This window comes from Seriola dumerili, unplaced genomic scaffold (genome assembly GCF_002260705.1).
Source record: "Seriola dumerili isolate Sdu_G_001 unplaced genomic scaffold, Sdu_1.0 BDQW01000260.1, whole genome shotgun sequence".
NCBI lineage: Eukaryota > Metazoa > Chordata > Actinopteri > Carangiformes > Carangidae > Seriola > Seriola dumerili.
Window position 1 is genome coordinate 2,040,960 of NW_019174515.1, and position 19,431 is coordinate 2,060,390.

The following is a 19,431-nucleotide window of genomic DNA, read 5'->3' on the forward strand; positions in this document are numbered from 1 at the left end:
TTAATCCCCTCCTAAAGCAACCAATGAAACAACGGCAAGCAGACAGACGTTGCAAAGGCCCATTCACAGTATAGTACTAGTTTGTAGCCCCGCCCACAACTAGCAAATACGTCCAATCACAAACAGGAGCAGCCCTGACCGGGCGTGGCCTCTCAAACCTCACTTCTCTCACAGATGGTTCCCCTCTACTCCACATCCCTTAGTAGGCAGATATCTATACTTATGAATATCAATAACGGTATTCACACCCATGTTAGAACTAATTTAATCTTTTCTCTAATCTCAAACATTATGAACCTCTGCCTCATGTAACGCAATTCAATAAACAGTAAATACTATATTTGAGAACGTTTTGCCCTCATTTAAACATTGGGCTGTGGTCAGACCATTAGTTACCGCCGGCCTCTTCTGATCATCTTATCTTGAAAGTTTTTACCGGAAGTCTTTGTGTGGTATTATGTCTGAATTAACACTCGTGAATAATGAGTAAATCATTAGTGTTCACTGCCCTCCACTGGTCACATTGTGGAACTACGACAATATATTTAAATTGGTGGCTAATGCACAGCAATAATCAGCCTATACTGGCCTGTATAGTCGTTATTAATAACAATACGGACAAATCATTATTAGTGTGACTACTACAAATAGCACCAGTAGCATAATAACATTAATATTATGACATTAGTTACAGAAGTATTGGTAATAATTGTATTGTTTAGGAGCTAACAGTTTTCTGGTGTGGAGACCACTTTTTGTTCATAAGAGACATGGCAGTTTATGGTAGACCTACTTGATATTATAAGTGGTGTATGCTGTATGTAATGCTGTATTATTTAATACAAGAAATATGTTTGAGGTGAAAGGTGTCACTCATAGTGATGAGCCCACAGAAAAGCATCACCAGACTGCAGTTCCCATTAGCTCTATGGGGCTGAAAGTGGTGTGGTAAAGACAAAAAAGCAGTGAAGACATAATAGCATGATACCACTTCCGGTAATTTCTTTCAAAATAAACTCTAAACTGAAGGAATCTAAAACGAATATGATTATGAAATAATTTTGATTAAATAATGATGAAAATTACTTATTAAACAGGATGACTGTACAACTAATCCAAATTATAGATTTGTTCGAATCTGAAAATTGTAATAAAATTCACTTTGTTCATGTGAAATTTATACTTCTAATTGAAAAAAGCAGTCACACATGAATTTAAAAAAAAAAATGGTTGAATGTGTTTTCTTGAGATTTAGCTTCAGTTGCACTGATCTGACAGAGGAGACACACACACACACACACACACACACACACACACACACACACACACACACACACACACACACACACACACACACACACACACACACACACACAGAACAGGCATCATGCCCCACCCTCTGGTCCATCATCCTCACTTCCCTTGTCTGTGACGTCCATGTTTCTCGCTCACTCTCCCACCGAGTGCATCTGCTCTCCTATCTAATCTTTGCCTAAAATCACAGAGATAATCCCACATCCATCTGTCCTGGGAGAAAGAGAGAGAGAGACAGAGAACTGACATTGTGCTCATGATGTAAAAAAATCAATGCTAATATAATGCATCATCATGCTGTTTTGGTGTTAAATCCTGATGACATGAATGTGCTGAAATAGTGACATCATCTTAAATTGCTTAAATTTTATTATACACAAGGATATCTCACATATACATCTTTTATACATAGAATATTTTTCACATTTCTGCATGTTTACATATTATCATTTCCTTTTTTATTTTTACACTGATTCCCACCAGGTTATCACACATTTCATCAAGAAGGAGGAGGACAACACTGGAACAGCCATAAACTGAGACAAAGAAGAAACTTGATTGAAAATACACTGATACAACACTTAAAAATGAAATTGTTCACAGGAATAATCATTCATGTCTTTAAGACATTTCACTCAAAACAATATGGTAATTTGCCTTTGTCACTTTTTAAAATAATTTATTAACATACCAACATATTTTACCATTAAATCCTCATTTAATTCAAAGAAATCCGCTTTAACATTCCAGCAGTGTATTTTTTTCTCACAAAAGTGCACTCAAATCACAGACCTTCTATAAGTGAAATAGCAATAGATTCTTGATCTGAGAAAGAACTGTCTGCAAATATACTTTTGAATTTAAGAATAAATTACTTTGTGTTAGCATGACCTGTGGGTACAAGCAGAATGCAGAACTGTGTGTGTGTGTGTGTGTGTGTGTGTGTGTGTGTGTGTGTGTGTGTGTGTGTGTGTGTGTGTGTGTGTGTGTGTGTGTGTGCGCGCGCGCGCGCTCGTGCTCATGTTTCATGTCTGAATCTGTTGGCCCTGTCTACGTTATGTGCAGGTGCAAAAAGTTATTCTGTGCATGTTGCACAATATGGTGGTTTCCCTCCTGAGAATGTTAGTGTCCTCTCAGGAGAAGCACCTCTGGACTCTCCACTCCACTACCCAGCTGTCAGTGCATTAAGATGGAGAGGGTACTATGTTTAAAGGGCATTATAGGAGCTGATGTGATTGGCCATGATTGTCAAGAAACCTCAACACACCCTCTCACAATGTATGATAATGAATTTTTGCTAATCCCACCCTGTTTCCCTGCGCGCCATGGGTGCGCTTTACTCCTGCAGGCACATGAATACCAAATATTGTGCCACCACTCCCTCTGCTCAGTGCGCGTGGTGCACTTGACTGTGTTTGCATGAAATTAGCACCCTGTATGTGTGTTTGTGTGTAAAAGAGAGGGATGACAGGGTACTGCACTGCTGTGCTCATTAAAACATGCTCACCGCACAATGTTTCAGCACCTGCACCCTACACAACAACACACTGACTATCACACATACACACACAGACGGTCTGAAAAGCTCTGACCCACCAACTCAAACATGACTGACATTTACAGACATGGAAACAGCACCAACAGAGATTAAAGACCGAGAAGGAGCAAACAGAGAATGTCCTGATGCACACAGGGAGGAAATGGAGGGCGAAGCAGCCACAGAGAAACAGAAAAATGCAGAAACAGAGGCAGCACATGCTGTGATGCCTGGGAATATTATACTGTCATTATTTTTCTGCACTGGTTAAGCAGTGGAAGAGTTAAGCAACTATCACACTCTACTTGTCATTCTGGGCCACCTCTCCAATGGGACCACACACACCAAATGGAAAGTCACAAGTGTCAGGTGATTACTCATGATATGTGCTTTGTGACCCATAAGCCTGGCTGGACATGACCTAGTTAGGTCAGACCCAGGTGAGATTCAGCTAGACACCACATGCAGCTTTGTGCACAAACTCAAGCACACGCCTTTGCACACACAACTGCACACACACACATTAAGGGCAGCCTGTTTTAACAAAAGCATTACAACTTTACAATCACATACACAGACTTATACAACACCTAAGCACCTTTTTCCTCTTTGAGTGAAAAGTTTGAAATTAGTCACTGAGGGTTTGAAACCGATGACAGATTCCCACCACATACAGGCATACTTTAACTATGCATGCCATGGGAACATAATGTTGCTGTGGTGAAGCAGTATTAACATGATGCATCACCAGTGTCTGGACAAAATTGTCCACAACACTTTAAATTTAATTTGTGTACTGATTTTTATCATCTGATCGTTATGATTTCTTTGATACCCAAGAGCCTAAAGTAAGAGGGTAAGATAGATAGATAAATAGAGATCGAGCTTTTATATTGACATTGACAATATTGTAAGCTCAAAAGTTTTACGTTTTATAACCGAGGCCCCAAGGGTGCTTTCCCAGCAAAAAAGTAAATGTGTGGCTCACGCATAAAAATTTAAATACAACACAACTCCAGTGGCTTGAGAGACTTGCTGTACAGGCAAAAAGCCCACACACACACACACACACACACACACACACACACACACACACACACACACACACACACACACACACACATCATACATACATACATACACATACATACACATAATCACACACACACACACACACACACACATAATCACACACGCACACAGAATCTCCTCAGTGATGTCGTGGAAACACAACTCCTGACCAATCACAACGAGCCCAGGAGCAGGAAGGAAGTCTAGGAGATGAGTTCATTTTTTTTCCGCAAATGAATACTGTATGTGTTTATGTACATTAACGACTCTAACACCTGCATGCACATGCTTACACACACACATACACACACTCGCACACAAGCGCGCACACACACACACACACAATGGAATGAATCAGATGCATACTTTTGATATGTGCAATTTGTAAATATTGTACAAAAGCACAGAGGAGGTCCATTCAGTATTGCAGTGACACTCTCTTACAATCCCTTTCCAAAAACAATCTTCTTCTTTTCTTTATCCTTTCTTTTTAAACTTGTATCATGTCAATCTTCTATGTCAGCTCCCTCTCCTCTTCTCCCCCATACATATAAGAGTTGTATCCAGGCGGCTGAACATACTCCTCAGATTTATCCCAGTCCGACACCCATCCGGGTCCAGCTCCTCCTCCTCCTCCTCCTCCGGCCCCTCCTCCATTGGAACCAACCACTGGTTGGCTCATGGCCCCGTACTGCCCACCTCCACGGTAAAGCTCCTCTGTCTCATTGGCCAGTTCATCCTCATCTATGATACCACACTTCTCATCGCTGGTGTCTTCTATGTCTGCCCATGCCTGCTTTTCTCCTGATGCAAAGAGTCCTATTTAAAAAAAAAAAAAAAAAAAGCACATTTTAGACCGAGTTCTTCTACACAAGCCTCACAAAACACTGACTCATCAAAACACAATCATCATTCATAGTCATACCATAGAAAATCACTCCTCCATAATGAACGAGGGAAGCTATAAGGAAGACGCCCTGCCACTCCTCACGTGTCTGAAATCATGTAAAATAAGACTTTACTTAGTTTCATTGTCCATTAAACATATACAGAAATTTCAAAAGTTTCATGCTTGGCATTGATAAGTTGATATAAGTGAATGGATATACCTTATGTTTGGTCATGGCTCCCACTATGAGAGGACACACCATTCCAGATAATGTTCCCACCCCGTTTGAGATGCCCATCAGTATGCTGGCATATCGAGGGGCGATATCCAAGTGATTGACATTAAACCCTAAGAGCATAAAAATACAAGCACAATATAATTTTTTCTTATCTCTTAAACTTTTTTTCAATGTTACTGAAACAGATGTTCATGGTTAAGATTAGAAAAAGGAAAGAAAACAGTGTTATTATTTCCTAAATTTTCAAACTGATCCTTTAAAAGATTGGCAACAACCCATTGTTCACACAGCATTTTTCTCACAAACTGTCTGTTTGATACTTCGGACTGAACTCGCTGTCGCTGGCAACAGATGACATAACAGTAGATCTGATTAAATTGGGCTTCAAGCTTATTTGTTTAAAGCATCTCTTACCTGAGATAGCAAATCCACTGAAACCCACAGCGAGGACCAAAAAGGAAATGGCGACACCTTTTGTGTGAGAGTATCCCACCACCAGCAGGAGGGTAGCCTCCATTCCAAAACCTGAAACACAGCCACGTACACACATCAAAAAATAACACAAGAAGGGAAGAATGAGGAGCACTATCACCAACACCAACACTGTAGTGCATTATAATTGTGTTGTATATCCACTATGTGATGTGATAGAAATTGTTTATGCACATGAAACAGACAGACTGGTCTGATCTTCAAGTTATGCAAAAATAATAATATGATAGCAAGGCTACACGTTATTTTTGTGTCACTTTCTTAGTCTTTCTATCAGTTCGGTTTCACTTCAGTCATTACTTTAAATGACAAAGATATTTAAAACAGAATAGACATTAAAAAAATTTCCCTGAAAAGTGACATGTGTTGACTGGATGCTTAGTTCCTCTAACAGAGAGAAAGTGAGAGAGGTAATAAGATTTTTTAGTCAATCATTTACATTTTTCTTTTTCTATAGCCTCTCAAAATATTCAACTTCTCTCAAACTCAAACAGTTTTAACTGCGTCATAATGTCATATATGAGAGGTTCTAATGTAAAATCAGTGTGTTATTCAGTTTCTGCTCCTGTTATACACTGTCATGATTTTTCTTTTTTTTCTCTCCATTGTTCTCATTCCTCCTCGCCCTCACCCTCACCCTCCTCCAACTCTCACCTCCACAGTTCATCATCTTCCTGACATTGGTGGTGGACATCAGGTTGTGGGTTCTCAGGTAGTCTGCCAACTGGCCTCCGATAGGCACGATGATTGTCATCACCAGATGGGGCAAAGCTGACACCATGCCCACCTGAAACAGGAAAGGGGAGAGGGAGCGGTCATGTACATGTCACAGAGAGAGAGAAAGAGAGAGAGAAAGAGAGGGACACATAAGAATGAAGGTTGAAAAAGATTGACCATCTCCTGTTGCAGTTTAAATTTGCCCTGACATCCAAACTTTTTCATAACTATTGATAATATCATGTTGATCTTGATAACAGTGACTGTTTAAGAAATGTTAACACATTAAAGAAAAGAGATGGGAGGAGAGGAAGCATACATTATATACAGTATAATGTCACAAGAAGATCATTTCCACTTAACTTTACTACTTTACTTTACTTCACACACACACACACACACAAAAGAATAATTACAGTATATAATCAGGACTAAAGTTCACACGACAGAAATGTTTTAGGGGGATTTTCCTTCAGAGTAATGGTCAAGTTCATTAATTGGAAACTTCACACTAAGGTGTTTTGTTGAAATGAGTTTGGAACTTTGAAAGAAGTTTCATTCCCTGAAACAGCTCATAAAAGTTCAGTGTGGATCTCACACCAACTAACACGTTTTCTTTTTCTCAAAACTACAGCTGTTCTGGCTGTGAGTCATCTCTGTTTGTAGAGTTTTAGGAAACACTTGTCAAAAGTGAAAATGGTGCAATGCAAGCCCCTGAAAGTTTTCAAAATGAACTTAAATTCGACATGAATTGTTTAAAATGCTTGAGTTCATAGTGAGTACAAAGTTATCATTAATCATAGTAGACACTATCATGAGAGTTAAACCCAGGTAAAAAACTAGACAAAAAAACAAAACAAACCAACAAAAAAACCCTGACTCTCCTTTAAAAGCAGCTTTATCGTCCTTGAGTGAGGCCCTAGCACCTAACCACTGCAGTGAAATTGCAGCTGGCTACAGTAGGAGACTGTACGAGAGCTGCTGTACGTATGTGGATGATACGATCTCACCTTGCTGATCTCGAAGCCAAAGACTTCTTCAAAGTAGGCTGGCTGGCTGATGAGCAGTAGGTAGAAGGTCCAGCTCCTGCAGAAGTTGGCCACGATGATGGCATAGACTGGCATGGAGGTGAAGAAGTGTCTCCATGGAGTTTTAAATTTCTGCCACCAAAAAGGAAGAAGATATTAGTTGGATCCACTGACTATTGATCGATCAAGAACTGAGTATTAGCTGAATGTGTGGGTGTGTGTGGGTGTGTGTGTGTGTGTGTGTGTGTGTGTGTGTGTATACATATATGTGTTTGTGTGTAGGTCTTAGAGCTTTTTAGTGTTCTATTGATAGGCTACACGTGCGCATCATAAAGCGCCATACTTGGAGAGGATTGAGAAATCCTGCAGACTCTCCGATTGCATCTTCAATGTACTTCCTCTCCTCTGGTGAGATGGTGGGATGTGCTGCGGGGCTCTCATACGACACCAGAATCCAGAACAAATACCAGAATATCCCAAAGCTGCCTGGGAGAGGAAGTGAGGGGAAAGCAAAAGACACAGACAAGGATACAGAAAAAGAGAGAGAGAGAGAGACCGAGTTAAAGGCAACAGTTCACATCAAAATTTCTTCCAGGTTGGTGTTGATGCTGTGGAAACGCTATAAGGAAATCAGTGTATCTTTATGGAAATGTAAGAGAGGACTAGCTAACAAAGGTAACGTGAGCTCGCAAGTACACACACACACACACACACACACACACAAGCACCAAACCTTCCACTTGAATATTCTGAACACCTGATGCAGACACATACAAGTCCCTGATGTTCACATAAAAGCTCTGCCATTTAGTCGTGATTGTGAACAACAGAAACAAACTAGGTAATGGATTTGAATACATTGGCATTTGAAATAAAGTGTCCTAGTGTATGTATGTATGCAGTAAACCAACACAAGAGTACAAAGATACTAACCATATACGTAGAATACTGAAGGCCACCCAGTGTACTGCACCAGTATCCCAGCTAAAGGCATGGCCACCACAGCCCCTGCATAGGATCCTAAGAAGGAATCAAACATGAAGAAAAGCAACAGATCATTTATTTGTCCTTTTTTTTTTAGCTGTACAATAATTTCTACACTCAAAATGCTTAATGCATACTATTACACTGCTAAGGAAATCCATGTCTTTTACTTTTAATCTTTTCAAATTTGCAGGAACCCCACAGAACTTAATTCTAGCAGAGAGCCCAAAGTTTTTGTTGATATCACAGATATTTAATTTTTGGGGAAATGTGTCAGTGTTGAAACTTTACCACAAAAGGCTGTTGTGGCTAATCGACTTCTCTCCAGAGGAGGTGCCCACTTGGCCCAGATCCCGTGGCAGGCTGGGTATGATACACCCTGAAGGACAAAATACAGCCAGGGAGTCACTCATCATGTATGTAGGAATAGTTTAACAGACAGCCCTGCAAACACATGTGCACAGAGAAACATGCTGTACCTCAACAAGGCCCTGGCATATCCTGACCAGTATGACGCAGCTGTAATGGCAGCGAGCGGCAGATGGAATCAGCATGTTGAGGGTGGAGGTGGCCACTATGGCGAAGCCAAACACCCTTAAACACACAAAAGACAAACAAGTTGCCTCAGATCAAATATTCAGTGGTAACAACAGCAGCACAAGATACACTTACAAAAGATGAAGCGTTTCTGTCTAAAACTAATTCATTATTGTTTTCTATTGAACAGAAGCTTTTTCAGAGCGTGTGTGTGGTTTGATACTGCTTAGTGTCTGGGAACTGATGCCAAGAAATTCAGTTTTATTAGAAAAAAAGAAAATTATTCTTTTTTTTTTATAGCTGGCACAGTTAGTTACCCAAATCAACCAATTTATAGCAAGCTCACATTCAGTATCTTCTACAATATCTTCTCCAGTATGGAGAAAATTATTCTTTTCCAGTATGGAGAAGATATTGTAAATTTGAAGAGATTCACCTGTTGGCTGCAAATTTTTGACATATAAAGCCACCCGGGATCTGTGTGACGATGTAGCCCCAGAAGAAGGAGCCGTGGATCATCCCCACTGTCTCAGGATCCCAGGTGAACTGTGCAGCCTGGAAAAAGAAATTTTATATATACATATGAGTTTAACAATTAAAACTGAAATGTATACAATTCGAAACAGAGAAGATAACAGCCATCAGAACTTGTGTCATTTCTTCCTCTGTTTTGATGTACTCTCAGCCTCTACATATATTTTGTACATCTACTGGTATAAATTTTTTTTCCCAAAATTAAAAAGTAAAGAAATATTTCTTAGCAATAATCATTAGTGGCATTAATTGGGTGCCTTAACAAAAATAAAGAAAGCATGTGATGTTTGACTAACAATGCAAACATCCTTGCCAAAGACAGATAACGTAAAGGTGCAAAAGCTTTGATTTGTGATGTGCCACTTACCACAAGTACTTCCTTGTTGCCTCTGTACACAGTGTGGTCATTGACCATGCTAACAATGGCTACACCCAAGTTGCACCGGATGCCAAAAGAGATGCAGAATCCCAGGCCAGACAGGATGGCGATGATGTACCGCCTTGGCAAGCCAAAGCAGGTACAGTCCACCACTGGCAGCTCCTTCTCCTCCACCAGCTCAGGACGGCCCTCTGCTGATAACTCGATGGTTTCTCCATTGGCCTGCCGCTTCTCAATAAGTCTGAGGTGAGACACAGAGACACAGAGTTCTGCACTTCAGAAAATAATGTGGGTCCAAAAGTTCTCAAAGATATTTAAGGGTTTCAGGAAATGTGTATAGAGTTATACAAAAGACATAATTACATTTGATATAATGTTGATATAATGTTTGAAATTTAAAATAAAGCTTTGCAGGTCTGAAGAAATCAACATGAGTTTGCAGTGACAGACCCAAAGGTGAGTCCGACACAGTTTAAGAGGTAATGTTAGCATGCATCTTTACACAGCCTGATTGGGGTGATCTGCTGTAACAGTGCAACACTATGAAGATATGTTCTGGAAAAATGTTATTCCTTGTCACTTCTAATTTGCTGACTTCTAATTTGAAATGGTTCAGCGGAAATGCCTGCTAATTTGAATAGTCAAATGTGGACTGGCATTTCCCTTAAAAAAAGAAAAAGAGGAAGAGCAGGAGAAGTGACAGTGAGGTGACACATTGATGCTCACCTCCATTTGGGACAAAAACTTGCATAACATGGAAGCAGAGGCTCAAAGATGGATTTCCTGTGAGAATGGGGCACATATCTGGTTGCTTTAAAAGTGGGAAACATGGTGGTGTGGTGTCAGCAAACATCTTTGAGCAAGAGTCTGAGTGTCCTCTTCATTTTTTGTGTACATCTCACTGACACCACACGGCTCTGTGCATCTCTCAATGATGAGCAATATAAGAATTTCACATATGAGAGGTCATAGATTTTTGTGGAGTTACCATGTTATTTTAAGGCAGTGACAAAGAGCATATACCTTTTTTTTTCACTACAGACATGCTGTAGTGTTTGTCTCTCACAGACACACAAACGCTAAACACCTCCATGCAGACAACATGCACCATATTGGGGTTGGATCTGACTCAGCGTGTCCCAGTGTGTGGAAGCAGCTGTCACTGGCCGACGAGCAGAGTTAGCTATGACAGCACATTCCCCCAGTGTCCGCTCCTTCAGGACGCCTGGGACCTGCTGCCATACTGGTGCTGTTCAAGATGTCCACTTACTCAGACACAAGCAGGAGGTCTCCGGAGACTGACATTTAACCACGTAATATCAGTTTGCCCATACTGATGTGCATTATGTAGATTAACTGAAAAGGAAGTTTTGAAGAAAAGGAGAAGCATTTCCAGATTTGCTGTACTGCAAAATTTGCAATTTGCAAAAAATGTTTGAAGTGTTATATGCAAAATATACACCCATTTCATAATACACACTGATTTTCCTTGTCTAAAATGTCTTTGTCAAACGAGGACCTTCTGTATTTAAGTTATTTAAATTATTCCTTATTTTTCTTAGAAAAGACCGACATTTTTTTGTTATTTTAGGCTGCTACTGAATTCATGCAAGGCCATTTTTTCCACTTTTTTCCACAGGAGTCAAACAGAGAAGTCAGAAGAGCGACCATCTGTGTATTACAACCTCCACCCCCACCCCCCAATAAACACACACACGCACGCAGCAGTCTAAAGTAAATGCTAACTACGGATACACACGTTCCTACAGTTAAATCAGACATAGCGCCACAGTTTCCAGTGTATATATATTTTAACCTGATTGTGTGTGTGTTTGTTTTTGTGTAAATTCACAGCGAAGTGCACTCGTGTGTCAGCCGTCCACTTTCCATTGGGCTGATCCAGTTAGTCAGTGAGCTGGAGAATTATGCACAGAAAGAGGCACAATTACCACAAGGATTTGTTCCCTATGACGCGGATGGTTGCATTTTTAAAAAAGGTGATACAAATTTGAGTTTCGATACATCCCCCAAAAAAAGAAAATCAAGTGTTTGCTGCACTGAACACTCCTCTGTTTTTCAAGCAAGCATTCAAGACAATTCATCTCTCGCAGGCTCTCAGTGCACTGGAACTCCAAGATAACTTATTCACACACGAGACAAGTCAGACTCTGACACTGGTTAATTATTGATGTGGTTTTGGGTGAGATAAATAATTTACTCTAGCTTTTACACCATATTCTGTCAGTATCTATCTATCTATCTGTTGGCTTGTCTGTCTGCTTCTCTGCACACACACTGTCTCATCCATGCAGTCGTTATATTTCTTAGTTATGCTTGTGCATTCCACTCCCTCCCCCATTTCCACACAGCCCATTCTGCATAATCTCTTTATATGTTCATGCCACCAGTCAATAAACAACAACAAAAACAAGATATGCCAGTATAATGATTTATAAATTAAACCTGGATCCATCATGAGATATTCTTTGTAAGACACAAAGGACAACAATAAAGTAATACTTTGTAAGGCGACATTTTGGAATTTGTAAGAGATTAGAGAGGCTGGATCCTCTCTCTCTCTCTCCCTCTCTCTCTCTCTCTTAATCTGTCACAACATTCAGATTAGGATTACAAAAATGATTTACTTCCGGAAATTAATATGGAAGGATAGACTAGCACTGGGCATGGTTCAGCGTGCTTCTCTCTCCATCACGACACACTGTTGAGTTCATGCTACATTCAGTTTTTCGGTTCTTTCATACATCAGATTGTGTTCATTTAGCCTACAAACAGTTGTCATTTTCAAATCAAACTAATAATTTCTAAAATGTCCAGTATTTTTCCCTCTATTTTGGTAATATTGAACTAGTTTGACTGACGTAATGGTGTGACCAAAGGGCACGTGCAGGTACATGATATATATTTGATGGAGGATGCATTGGCCTCTGGACATGGAGCATCTTTAGCAGTAGTGCCACAGTGCATTAAACACAAGAACCACAGAGATGATGTTGTTCCAGATCCTGTGATTCTAAGCAATAAATTGATCAAAAAGCTGATGTGACATAAAGGAAGGTGTGCACGTGTTTTCTGATGAATCAGTTTCGTCAAGCTCACGCTGTTATCCTCTCTGTACCAAACAAATGTGCTGACTCGCCACCAGCTCAGTATCCTACTTCAGAGTTAGTGAAGGTTGCAGAAGGATCCTCATTAAACCTCAAGACAGATTGCAGCCCGACACCTACACATATGCTACCAGCTAACGAGGCTAGCCCACAGCAAAAATGACTGTTAATTACAGATGCTTCCCACTAAAGGGCAATCTCTCCCCAATGTGAGTGTAAGTGTCTCAAAAATAGCTGACTATAGCTGAGGGTCTCCCTCTTCTAATATGGTGTTTTAAGGTGGAAGTGATGGAGGTCATAGGCACTTTCACACTTTTAAATAAGCACGTCACTTTGTCTACCTGAAAGCTTCATAATTGTACTGGTCCTGAGCAAATAGAAGTAGATACAGTGAGAGATACATGAAGAAAGAGTTGTGCCTGCACATTTGCTTTTGTGTGAGACTCACATTACTGTGAGCTTCCGCTCAGCTGATGTAGCTTCTCTTGTTAGCTTAGCGAGGACCTGATTGGTCTCAGCTGGCAACAATTAATGAGCCAGAGAGCATGAGCAGGCAGGAGTCCCGTGACCTCAGGCTCTCTGAAATATCATAATTACAATAGTAACAGGCTCAGTGGAGACACTGCAACTATTCACACCTCTAACTGAGCTCATATCTGTGCTTTCCACCTGAGCACAAGAAGCAAAGTTCAACCTAACAAATGTACAAACTCAACCTGACAAAGTCAATTAAAGTGATTCAGTCTACAAAAAATAAAGAAAAGGACTTCAATGCCTTTACACACAAGACTTAACTCTTTGATTTAGTTGAGATGTTTTTAGCATATCTTACCTATCTATAATATAAGAGAATAATTGAAAATTTTATTAAGTATTGAATTCACTGCATTCACTGTGCACCCCAAAACACAATGTGTTCCCCATCAACTACAGATTATTTATTCATATTTAACATGACACTCCCTAAATTTACAGCCAGTATGACAGACCATCATTGTTTCTTTTAATAAGGAGGTGAATGGAAAGACCTGCATGGAGCTCATACAACTCTACACCAACTTTCCTTCCCTTAATAATAGTTGTCCACCTTTGCTATGAAATATTTAGAATTTTGCCTAATTTGAGATTTTACAATAATACACGGCTATGACAAAAATAAAACTGTGACTCTCACGTGCTGGTTGGTGACCTGGGAGTTTTGTTACTCTGTATATTAAATTCACCAATTCACAGAGCGTTCTGCGTAATCCTCTCATAAGAGGATGATAGAGACAGAGAGAGAGACAGCGAGGGAGGTGGACAGTAAAAATATTATATAACGCTAGAAGCCCTGCTCATTATTTGTCCAAATACGTGTGCTGATTGATCCTCCATTGTGCTGCATGTAAACCATGCTTGTCTTTCCCCATGTCAGCCCACCCACTTCACTCCTCATGTCTAAAAAAGATTTCACCCTCATTCGCCCTCTAGTTGTAGGTCAGATGTTTGGAAGTGTGGGTGCTAGCTTTAGGATTTTTTTTTTTTAATTTTTATATTGAAATTACTTCAGTTGCTTTGTAGTTTTGATAGTGGTGTCTCCCCCTTCCTCCATGAGCCTCTCACTCTCCCTGAAGTGAACAGATTGGGTCTCAGTGGGACTGTGTCACCCAGGGAGACACCCTCCTCCCCATCCTGTCACACCACTTTTTTTTCTCTCTCTCCTGTGGACACGCACACACACACACACACACACACACACGACATTCAAACACACACACGTGTGACCTTCATAGACTTATTATCTAAATACTCTCATAGTAAAACTCAATCACTTTGTGAGCGCTGACTGCATATGCACTCACACACAAACACACACTTCTCGTTACCTTTACCAAACAGTAAATGACAAACTGAGCTGGGTCACAACATGATCATAACATTTCATATTAAGATATAATAAGATATTTCTCTCTTTTTTTTTTTTTAAAGTTTTTAAACTCAAACCCAACAACACACAGAAGTAACGGAAACACATCTTGGATATAAACAGCATTGCTGCCAATAACAAGGCATGCTGAGTTATTCCAAACTACATAATCTATGAAGACCTTTCCATAGACTACATGTAGACACCCCCACACAACAACAACACAGGCAAAGAAACGCACTAGACTGACAGACAGACAAAATATAAAGATGGAGAACACAAGCTGTAGTGTCGCAAACGCAGTATTTTTGGTGTCTGTCTTTTTCATTTCTGTCAGTGTCCAAAATTATCCTGCCCTCTCCCACTGCTGAATGATGTTGTCCTGCCTCTACTACAATGATTGCCAGCAGAATCATCATCTTTAGGCTTAACAACCAGTCCAGTAGCTTTAATTTTATCACTGCAGTTGTCATATTCACTGTGATTAATCATCACAATCCTTTGATTGATGTGAGATATTCATATGTTTTTCCTAAGCTTTGGTTTTCACTGGTCTGTTTTTTTTTTCTGTTATCATGAAAATATTTACCTCTGGCTCTCAGACCACCTACACTGTGTTGTGTAATAGTGACTAAGGTAAGTCAGCTACAATATTAGATTTCAAAGGTTTCTGAAAAGATGTGCTACGAACCCCTCGTTCATCCAGAAACGAATCTGAGTTTGCACATACACAGAGAAGGAGAACCAAGTAGGAAAGCTGCTTCATCTCTGGGTGTATTTGAAATATTAATTTCAAGAACATAGTGTTATATATAATACAATGACAATACTTCTCAAGAATGTGTGATTAAAATAGGCCAAAAATGTTTGCAGTTCTTGCAGTTTGCCAAAGCCAACATGGTAAAAAAAAAGCTATAATTTCCTGTCATTTCTATTTGAATATTTTATTTAAACCACCTTTCAGACCACTGTGTAATGTCACAAGTAAAATTGATTAAAAATGGATTAGAAAATGAAAACATAAGCTCTCCTTGTGTAGCCATGCAATCCTGCAGATTCGTTTAAAAATCTTTTAATAAATATATGTGGTATTTTTATGAGATGCAAAATGTCAGTGGGATGCTATTAGAAACTTTTAGAATTTCACATGAAGCATGAATCTGTATGATCATGTTTCATGTAGTTCCCCGACACAAGGAGATGAAAAAGATTTACATTTTTGACCATTTATTTCAAGATGTTATAAGAGTGAATAGTCAGAGGAGAGATGTAGAGTGTACTTGACCTTACAGTGCTGAAGTTTATGCTTACCTAGTGGAGTTTAATATAGAAACAGGAGATGCATTCTGATGGAGAAAATGTTTAAATAATAGATGAACTCCTGGCTGCTTTCATCAGGAGGGATCACGATTTTGTCTGTGAGGTGGTGAGATTGCACACAGGCACACTCATACTCACACAGGAAGGGATGCTCTAATGCACACATTTAAACATACACACAAGCACACCTAAAAAAATACATTTTTCACATCAATTTGAACTAAATGTTCACTTTTGCTTTGGAAACCATTGCTTGTACTTTACACTGTGGCCTCATAAAACCAGAGTTCACTCGCTAAGCTGAGGAAACGCCCACTACAACCAATCTGACTCCAATCCGATACATCACATCTCTCATAGCATCAGCTATGACCGTGCACATGCATGGCTCACGACCAGTAAGAGAGACAAAGCCTGAGATTTTGCATGTCTGTTAATCTGCGTGACTCCGATAGGCGCAAAGTTGTCTGTTCTGGTCTCTCAGTGGATGGATGAATGGATGGAGGATGGAAGATGGATGATGGAGGAGGAGGAGGAGGAGGAGGAGGGAGCGGCTGGAGGAAGTGACATGGGCTGGGATGGAGTGAGTGGGAGGGGAGAGTTTAGGGATTTGCGTGGCTCGACAGCTGGACTGAAAAACAGGCTATTTCAGGACGGGATTTATACGTTTGGTTGCTACCTCAAATCCTGAGAGAGTGAAAGCTTAAAGCAAGGGTTATTGCATGAGGTTCTATCAGTGTCTTTAATCTCTCTTTTTTACTGAAATATTGTCTACACACCAACCTGTATTGTAACTTTTGTGTTGACATGCAATTTATTTACATATATCCAGCACTTTATCACATTTATAATCAAAGACTGCAGTTATATATGTTAATCTTTGCTTTAAAAAATACACTGGTACAGACATATACTTGTCAAGATCTGCTACTTCGTAAACTATCTCAAAGAGCCACTGTATGTATCATACAAAGGCTGTACAGGTGGTAAAGATGTACAGATTTCTTTATATTACAGCGCTGCAATTATTGCAGAAAAAATATCAGGGAATGATAATAAATGTCCACCAGAATTTCCTACAGTTCAAGGTCACATCTTCAGATTGTTTGTTTTTTCCACTAGGCAAAGATGTTACATTTTCAATCATGTCAGACAAAAGAAGCAAAACCTCAAAACTGAGATGTTTTCTTCCTGAAACCATTAGAGTTGTGAAGAGCCATAAAGAAATGGTCAGTTTACCTTGTGTATAGAATGATGCTTGCACTTTTGACTTCTGCTTTTTAATGTCATATGTGCCTTTGTGGTGTTGGACACTGTTGGCCAGCTATCGACTGGCCCCTTTTATAAATCCTGTTCTGTAAATATATAAACTCTTTCTAACATTTGTGTTTTTGGATAATTTTCATGTGTTTAAATAAATCATCTATGTGTGCTTTTGTTGGCAAACTCATTTACCTCAAATTGGCATGGCATATAAAGTATTCTAAATTGAACTGAACTGAATAGAACTAAATGTTTGGTATTTTTGGTTGAAAATAAATGAAAAACAAATGAGTATTGAAATAGTTGCTGATGAAGTTTCTGTTTAGTGACTAACCAATCAGTCCACTCATTGTCATTTCATTTCTTGTCATTGGACCCTAACACTCAAGTTCACTGTCTTATACATATGATGATAGTCACCAGTGCCGTGTAACATGTGATAGATAGATAGATAGATAGATAGATAGATAGATAGATGTAGGGGCTTTGACGGTTAATTTAGGATATGCCTCCATCTGGTCAGCCCTCTCATTCAGCCAGGTCGGACCAATAACGCACGGAAGTATTACGTAACCACACTTTCTCTAGTCTGAAACACCAATATGCTCAGTCTACTTTGAGCTCGGACAAATCTGACAAGAAGAAACAAACAGACAAACAAATAAACAAACAAATAAACTGGATGATACGAGATCCAGAGACAGCAGCATCATTCGTGATTTCTAAAAAGAAAAGTGGGCAACGGAAGGGAACGAAGCATTAACAAAAAGACTGAAGTCCTACAGGTCACTGCACTTTCACCGCACATTTCCAAAAAACAAACTCTCCATGAAATGAGTTTCAAAGATCCATCTCTTGCAGCATTTTACATCTACTTCTTTCAGTCCAATCACTGCATTGTGCGCTGCGCAAAGCTGGACTTTTACCGCTATACCGGCATAATGTTTGCTGCTTATATCCAACAGTCAGTTAAAATCAATAAGGAACAAACTTTTACTCCACTGGACAGTTACCGGTTGGAGGAGAGAGGATGGGACCTCGCAGCAGAATAATCTGCAGTTCCCCGCAGACCGAAACTATCCTCAACAAACGCGTGAAAACGAGGAGAAGTCAGAGGTGGGGGTCAGGGATATTTGAAATAGGTGGGTACCTGTGAATTTTCCCCAGAGTTTTGCCCGCGGCCGCCTTAAACCTGTCTGGTCGGATCTCCATCCTTGCAGCTCCTTGACCCGGCCGGTGTGCTGATGTCCCGCGCGCCCTCCTGTCCTGCCTGAGCGCGCACCGTCCTTTCTCTCTCTCTCTCCCAGTCTCTCTCTCTCTCTCTCTCTCTCTCATCCCTCCCTACCCGCACCAGCCTCCACTTCGCTCTCACATGGACCACAGAGGTGTAGGCCTCTCAGGATCACTTTATAAACCATGTCATGCAGTTTTTTGTTTCTGTTGATAAAGGATTTGTCTCTAATTTAAATGTGAACAGTGAAGTTGAATATTAAACCTGCTTGTAACAATAAACCTATGATCAATTATCAGAAAGTATTACTGTCATCCATAGCCTACAATAAAAGTGAAGTTGGAAACCCTACAACACACACTTACTACAGACACTAGGGGCAAAAAAACAGAATCCAGTGGGCTGTGGTGATTATTTTCCTCCTGTGGTTAAAGCATGAGTATAGGCTATAGCTTTGCATAGAGGTTTGCTTATGGACGGTAGGGGCATGTCCCTACCAATATTTTGGGAAGACAGAATTGTCTCTACCAATATTTGAGTGAACTCGTTCGAACTATGTTTGGAGTGAAGTCATATTAGATCATTACCATGAGCCCTCCAAGAGGCTACAGCTGTGTCCCAATTCAGGTTCTGTATCAGTAGCTTCGAAGGCTCCTTCAAATGCGGCCTACAAATACAGCCTTCTTCCCAGACATCCCAAGATTCATTGCGCGCCGGTAAAGAAAGCAAACCACACCGACAGAGAGCCACTTTTATATGTAAGTATTGTGTTTAAGCTCGATTCAAAAACCAATGGTACAACAGTTAAAGCCACGGGCCTTGAAAGTTTTTCTGTAAAAAAGTTTCGTGTTGTCAAGGTTGCGAGG

At 40.0% G+C, this 19,431-nt stretch overlaps 1 protein-coding gene across 1 annotated transcript; it reads right to left on the minus strand.

Moving 5' to 3' along the window:
- Positions 1-4,000: 4,000 nt before the first annotated feature.
- LOC111230221 (vesicular glutamate transporter 1-like) lies at positions 4,001-18,609 on the minus strand. The gene is made up of 13 exons (XM_022756877.1): positions 18,485-18,609; positions 9,709-9,961; positions 9,244-9,362; positions 8,750-8,864; positions 8,562-8,649; positions 8,220-8,306; positions 7,630-7,772; positions 7,269-7,418; positions 6,196-6,328; positions 5,464-5,574; positions 5,032-5,159; positions 4,848-4,917; positions 4,001-4,741 (listed from the first exon to the last, which is right to left on the minus strand). Exons 1-13 carry the CDS (start codon positions 18,544-18,546, stop codon positions 4,437-4,439), a joined length of 1,764 nt encoding a protein of 587 aa, XP_022612598.1. The 5' UTR covers positions 18,547-18,609; the 3' UTR covers positions 4,001-4,436.
- Between the last annotated feature and the right edge of the window lie 822 nt (positions 18,610-19,431).